The sequence below is a fragment of the Sorex fumeus genome, unplaced genomic scaffold, assembly GCF_029834395.1.
Source record: "Sorex fumeus unplaced genomic scaffold, SorFum_2.1 ptg000009l, whole genome shotgun sequence".
NCBI lineage: Eukaryota > Metazoa > Chordata > Mammalia > Eulipotyphla > Soricidae > Sorex > Sorex fumeus.
In genome coordinates, this window is record NW_026606066.1 from 23,799,154 (window position 1) to 23,806,834 (window position 7,681).

Consider the following 7,681-nt stretch of genomic DNA (forward strand, 5'->3'; position numbering starts at 1 on the left):
TGTGATAAATTATTTTCTTGTTCTGGGCTTAGGGACCATGTCTGTCATCGCCTTGGACCTACTCTGACTCTGTTCAAGGGTCCCTTCCTACAGTGCTCAGGGGGCCTTGTGGTGCTAGGGATTGAATCCTGGCCTTTATCATGCAAAGCATACATGCAGCCTTTTGAGCTGTCTCTCTGGTCCTAGAAGATTTTAAAAATTGACTAGGATGGGTGTTTTTGGGTTTTATCATTGTTGTTAGTTTTGTTTTGTATTTTGTGGTGTTGAGAGTTGAACTACAGTCTTGTTATTGTGAAGCCAGTATGCCCCTCAGTTGCATTCACAGCCTGTTTTGTTTTGGTTTAAATTATTGTTTTGTGAATGACTTTCAGGATTCAATGGCACCATACTTTCAGAGGGAACTTATTGAATATATTTAAATAGTTACCAGATATTAACTACTTCTTCTGAAAGATACCTGGATATAAAATATTGCTTTGTCTTGATGTCAGTATAAACATAAATACAGCAAGCAAATTGCTCTTTTTGTCCAAGCAAGAAATGCATTGCTTTGTTAAAAGAAAAGTATTATTAATATTAATCTTTTTCAAAATTTTATTATATTAAACACTGTGAATTAAAAAGTTATCATAGCTGGCATTTTGACATACAGTGTTCCATCACCAACCTTCCCACAAGCAACCTCCCCACAACCTCCCCTCTATCAGTGTTCCTAGGTCTCTCTCCTACCTGCTGCTACCTCAACCCCAGCTACCATCTTGACAGGTACTTTACAGGCACAAATGGGACTATATCATATAAATATGAACCTTGAGGGGTTTCTGGCTTTTAAAATTTTTTATTCCAACAATTTTGGGAAAAACAGAAAATGAATAAAAACAAATAGTAGTTACAAAGTTCTTAGTTTTCAGATTGTGATTTGAAATAATTTTTAGGAAGCTAGTTTTTTGTAAAAAAAAAATAGTGCCTGTTCTGGGAGCCAGAGAGGTTTATAGCATGCAGGGCACTTGCTGTGCACCTGTCCAATCCAGGTCTAATTCCTGTTCTCCACTGTGGTCCCCTGTGCCTGCGAGGAATAATCACTGAGCACAGAGCCATAAATAAGCCCTACGCACCATAAGGTGTGGTTAAAAAAGTAAGTACAATTTTAGAAAATTTATTTGCTGTGCCAGGAACCAAACCTAGTTCCTCACAAAAACAAGGCAAAATCAGGTTAAACTTTAGCCCTTCCTCTGATCCATTATTCTCTAGGTTCAGCCATTATGACTTCTTGAGTTTTGAGTTTTGTTTTGTGTTTTCCGTCTTAAGGTGGCTCCCAAAATCAAAGCACTGATGATGGAGTCTGGAACGACTATGGTGGGCTACCAACCTCAGGGAGACAAGGCCAACTTCTTCCGGATGGTCATCTCGAACCCTGCTGCCACCCAGTCTGACATCGACTTCCTCATTGAGGAGATAGAAAGGCTGGGCCAGGACCTGTAAATCCCTCCCAAGAACCCAAGTCTACAGGAATTCTCTGCCCCCTCTGGCATTCTAGAACAACCTCTATATGTTGCTGAACCACTTAGGCCATTTCACAGAGGGGAACACATGCTCTCTTGAAGATTACTGTTAAAAACCTTACATATGCTTGTTAGAGTTAGCTGGAAATAACGTTCTTTCTAAAAAGTCACACATTAGGAGCACAGTATATATGTACAGTTCTAAATACCTCTCTCATCCGTGTGTGTAGTGAGTGGGACTTAATCATAGATTACAGCATGTCTCTCGTTCCACATGAAATCACTCCATCTCCAGCGGTTACTGGGGGGCCATACAGGCTGCAAACCAGCTTGCCCAGGAACCACAGGACAGATGTTTCCTTGTAAATGTCATGTCATAGGGACCAGGGGAAATGATGGTGGTGATCACTGACATTTGTGTCAGTTTCTCCCACCTTCTGAAGCACTAATGGATGTCAAGAGACACCCCCTACCCATTAGTCTCCTAGTAGGGGAAGTTGTAGCTGAGTCTTTGTTACGTGTGTGCTACTGCTGTGTTTTTAGAGTTCATTTCTGTAGATTGTGTATATTACTGTCATCAGCCCTTGGGTTACGGGGGGGGGGGGGGGAGAGGAATAATGCACATGATGATCAATAACTGTTTAATTGTAGGTAAATGAAATATTCGCTTATTTATATTCAGAGATTTATTGTGTTAAAGAGATGTCTGTTTTATCTTCTCATTTGTAAGGTACTTTATTTATATATTAATGAAGTGAGTTCTGAAAACTGTTTATGGTATTTCTGTGCATTTGTGAGCCAAAGAGAAAGATGAAAATCAGTGAGACTTGTATTTCTATTAGAGTGCCCTTAAAATTTAAGCCTAAGTTTACTGTCTGTAAGAGAATTCTGATATTGTACATAGAGCCTATCTATGGAAATCCCATTACTGAAGTAACCCCTGCTCTTCTATTACCTTCTCTATCTGCCTGTCTGTCTGGTGTTCTCAAAGCTTTTCTAGTAAGTGTTGGATAATAACTAGATCTGTAATTTTTTAGTAGCTCATGACCAATCTCTGTGACTCGCTTCGCTCCAACCTAAGGCAGTGTTTTCCGAAGACCTTCTGAAAATCTCAGATTAACTGACCAGGCTCGCAACTGTTTTTGAAGAAAGGAAATTCACACTGTGCGTTTTAGAGTATGCAAGAAGAATATATAAATAAAAGTGTTCTCCGTGGAGAATTTGAACAAGATTTTCTTCTTTTGTGTTTTATCTATAGAGGGAGAGTCCCAGTTAGGGCCCCTCAGAGCAGCTCAGTCACCCTCAGGGTCTTTCAGGAGCACTCAGGACGCTCACTAAGCCGACACACATTTCTGAGATTTTCAGTTGTAAAAATTCCTTTATTGCTCCACATGAATTTCAGACTCACCCCCCACTGTCATATGTTATAAACTTGTCAGTAATGTAATTAGATAAACTGGCAGGTGAAGCATCAAGAAATGAAAATCACACATTTCTCATTTTCCTGGCAGCCAGTTCCAAGTTCTATTCAGACATTCAACAAATTTTTTCTTCCCCTCAGCAGACACTGTTTGGGAGACTCGGGTGACAGTGATATATGTGCTAAATCTTCTTTCCAGTGAGTATCTTGCATCCTTCCATGTCTGTGGTATCTGTGGTTCCCTTAGATGGCAGAACTGCTCCTTCCTGCTGGTTGGACCTATGGAGGGTGTCTGATCACATCCTCCAGAAATATCCTTTGTCACCAGACTGTTAGGAAATAGGATCTTTTCCCCACAATATTCTGTTAAACTCAAATCCCACAATCTCATAAGACATCCCTTATTTAGCACATGTAGAAAGTTAGATGATCTTCATTTGTAACTAACATAACAGCTGCATAAACAATTGTTGGATTATACAAAATTCTACACAAACTGTTATATTATACAAATGATAAAACTGTTGAATCATTTCCACAGAGAAATAATCGTAATGTCTTGAATTTTCCTTCTTGATTCAATTTCTTCAAATCCCCTCTGAGGACTTATTTGTTCCATGCCCTTGTTTAAAGTAAGACCCAGGCAGCGGATATGGCTAAGCAAAAAAAATATATATATATAACTCACATGTGGGAGGCCCTGAGTGCCCTCCCTGGCACCACAAAATAAAACAGTCAGCTCCAATGCATAGCTGTATCTGGTGTCTCCATCATAAGAACTGTTTTATTTTAGCAACCAAATATCCCGCTCTGTATAATTAATCAGAAGCAAATATTATTACTCTTGTCTCTGACCATCCTAACCTGGTGCTGCTTCAGGTATGAGCCCAGAATGGTAGTGGGCAGGCTGGGCTTGGGGTGAAGTCAGGTTCTGTGGATGTTCTAGAGAACTCTCCTCTGACCAGGATCAGGCTGAGGGGAAGAAAGTTAAACAGACACAATTCTCAGTAGCTTTTAAACTGTTGTCTGATATCAGGGATCCTGGTTCATGACATTATTTTTTATGGGACAATTTTTTTCTCATGGGACAATCAAATTTGAAAAAATAAGATGGGGGCTAGCAGTTGGGATGGAGAAGGGACCACTAAGTCAATGATGGTTGAAAGGATTGCTCAGGATGGGAGATGTGTGCTGAAAGTAGACTGAGAACCAAACAGGATGGCCTCTCAATATCTGTATTGCAAACTATGATGCCCAAAAGTATAGAGAGAGTAAGAAGGAAGGTGCCTGCCACAGAGACAGGGGGAAGGTTGGGGTGGGGGTGACAGGAGGGATACTGGGGACATTGGTAGTGGAAAATGCACACTGGTGGAGGGATGAGTAATCGGTCATTGTATGACTGAAACTCAATCATGAAAGTCTTGTAACTATCTCATGGTGATTCAATTAAAAAATTAAAAATTAAAAAAAAGATACTGGGGCTGGAGCAATAGTCCAGCAGGTAGTGTTCTTGCCTTGCATACCACTGACCAGGGTTTGATTCTTGGAATCCCATATGGTTCCCTGAGCACCACCAGGAGTAACCCCTGAGCATCTCCAGGTGGATGAGTCAAACAAAAAAAAGAAGAAAAATGAAGATAAAATGATACTGTGTGTCTCAAGTAGTCTGTTGAGTTTTGAAAAATTAACTCACTATGGAACCATCAGATCTAGAACATCATGGCAATCGCTTCCTCCATATTCCTTTGTATATGTTACCTCTCCAAATACCCAATTCCCGGCAACCTCTAACTGGCTTTCTGTCCCTAGAGTTTTCCTATCATGTAAGTGGAGTCCTATTCCCTGGAGCAACTTCAGCCTGTTTTCTTGCCCTGAGCAGATGCCTTTGGAAATCCATCCATGTAGTGTCTGTATCATTTGCTTCCCTTATTGCTATATACTATTCCATATGTGTGATTACTCCAGAGGGTTTTTCCTAGGGATTTCATTACCTTTTATTATTTCCAGTCCCTTTCCTTTATTGATGCTGCTGTTTGGAACAACCAGAAGTCACACATGTGCCTGACTTTCCAGGGATCATATACTCAGCGGCAGTTCTCAGGGAGGTTTGCACCCCTTTAGTTGTGCTTTCACAGATGCGTGGGCAGGGCTCCCCCTTAGTTGAGACACATTATGATGGTGGTGGTCTCCTGGGGGCCTGAGATGCTCACACATGTGCCTGCCAGGGGTCATGCATTTTTAGTGATGGTGCTCACCAAGGTCATATCCCCTTGTGGAACTGGAAATCATTTGTGGTGCTGGTTATAAGTGACAGAGCTGCCTGGGTGGCGCTTGGCACATGTAGAGCATGTGGGATTTGAACTTGGGCATGTGTAAGGCAAGTGCTCTACACCTCTGTACCATTCCTCTGGGCCCTGTACTATAGATTCCTTATTCATTCCCCAGTAGAGGAAAATTCAGGTTGTTTACCTTTGGGACAGTTAAAATGAAGACATCTGTCAGTGTACAGATTTTCAGGTGCAGAGATTTCCAGTTAGCTTGGGTAAATATCTGGAAACAGTAGTGCTAGTTCTAGGGTATGAGTATGTTTCACTTTATTAAACACTGTTAAACTGTTTCCAAAGTGGTGATGCTATTTGCCTTCTCCAAATTTCCTAGTTGCTCTGTAATCTTGCTTACACTTGATAGTGTCAGTGTTTAATATATATACATATATGCATAGATATACATATATTAAACTTTGTTTCTTATGTGCTATGTACAGTCAGAGCGATAGCACAGCGGTAGGGCGTTTGCCTTGCACGCACCAAAATGGCTGACCCGAGTTCGATTCCTCTGCCCCTCTCGGACAGCCCAGCAAGCTACCGAGAGCATCTCGCCCTCACAGCAGAGCCTGGCAAGCTCCCCGTGTCGTATTCGATATGCCAAACACAGTAACAACAAAGTCTCCAATGGAGACGTTACTGGACCCGCTCGAGCAAATCAACGAACAACGGGAGGGCCTTTACTTTACTTTTACAGTCAAAAAAAATTTAAGAAGCACTCTTTTCTTGAGGAACAGGCATGCCTGTACTAGCATGTGCCACACGGCATGTGGAGTATCCATTAGATTTTAGTGATGACCAAACTCACTGCCTCAGCCTGTAAACAGCCTCATGGGGTGGTGTCATGGTGTGTTTTGGTTTTTATTATTATATGTCTTCGTTTGGAGGCCATCATTAGCAATGTTTGGGAGCTATGTCCAAAGCAGTGCTGAACAATGCTCACAGGACCATGCAGTGCTGGTCAGTGATTTCGGGGGTGGGGGCAGAGGTTGAGGGGACGTTGCTGAGAGGCTGCTCCTGGTTCTGTATTCAGGCGAGATTCTAGCAGTGCTCCGCAGAATATATATGGTGCTGAGTTGGAACCAAGGATTGGCTGCACGCACAGCCAGAGCCTTAATCCCTGTATTATCTCTCCAGCTTGCTACTGGTGATTGAACCTGGGGGTCCTCCACACAAAGGATATACTCCAACTCTTTGAGACATCTCCTTAATTCAGTATCATTTTTATTTTGTTTTGTTTTGTTTTGTTTTGGGGTCACACCTGGCGATGCTCAGGGGTTACTCCTGGCTCTGAACTCAGAAATTACTTCTGGTAGTGTTTGGGGAACCATAAGGAATGCCGGGGATTGAACCTGAGTCAGTTACTTGCAAGGCAAAGGCCCTACCTGCAGTACTGTGGCTCTGACCCTAGATTCATTTTTTTAATATTCACTTTTGATGATGATTCCTGCTGAAATTAAATTTGACATGATTTTGATGCTATTTCATTGCACAAATGTACTTTGGCTTATACATACTATTGGTAGTTAGATGTATTATTGATGGTTAAGTTTTTCTAGGTTTTTGTTTTTCAGGCAAGTGTTGCTGTGAGCATTCTTCTACTTGTTTCCTGGTGCACATAGTTAAATTTTTTTCTAAGCTGTATGCATAGAAATATGGACCTGGGGCTTATATTTTCATTGCTGGGTCCTGAATTAATTGTGTAGCACAACATCCATGCTGAGTTGCACTTGGATCCGCAGTATACTTCACTTATTCCATGACCTCATTATCACTTGGCCTCCAAATTTTGCCAGTCTGATAAATAAAAACTTATTGTGGTTTTAATTTCCCCACTCTGCTTTCAAATGAGTCATCCTTTCATGTTTTTATGGACATGTGTGTTCTCTATTCTATGCAAGGCCAAACTCATGTCCTTGATCCAATTTTCCATTGAGTTGTTTATCTTTTTCATGAGTTTTAAAGTTCCTTATATATTACAAATATTAATTCTTTGTGATCATATGTTTGGGAAATATCTTCTAACTTGGAATTTGTCTTTTTACTGATAATTTTTGGAAAAACAAGTTCTTTAATATATAATATTTTATCAATATTCATCTTTATAGTTTCTGCAGACACTTTTGTATCTTTTAAGATATTTTCATATATATAGATAGATAGATAGATAGATAGATACAGAAGTTTTGTGATTTTATTCCTCTCACTTAAGACTTTAATCCAATCAGGGAGATGCAAATCAAAACAACAATGAGATATCATCTCACACCACAGAGACTGGCACATATTCAAAAACAAAAGCAACCAGTGCTGGCATGGATGTGGGGGAAAAGGGACGCTCTTTCACTGTTGGTGGGAATGCCCACTAGTCCAGCCTTTCTGGAAAACAATATGGACAGTCCTTCAAAAACTAGAAATTGAGCTTCCATATGACC

General features: G+C 40.8%; 1 protein-coding gene across 1 annotated transcript in view; it reads left to right on the forward strand.

Annotated features, from left to right (window-relative positions):
- The window catches only part of GAD1 (glutamate decarboxylase 1), a 41,816-nt gene extending 39,083 nt beyond the window's left edge, over window positions 1–2,733 (forward strand). The window contains exon 16 of the mRNA XM_056110413.1: window positions 1,309–2,733. Coding sequence (XP_055966388.1) covers window positions 1,309–1,482 — 174 coding nt within the window. The 3' untranslated portion in view covers window positions 1,483–2,733. The remainder of the gene's footprint in view (window positions 1–1,308) is intronic.
- The last annotated feature ends 4,948 nt before the right edge of the window (window positions 2,734–7,681 follow it).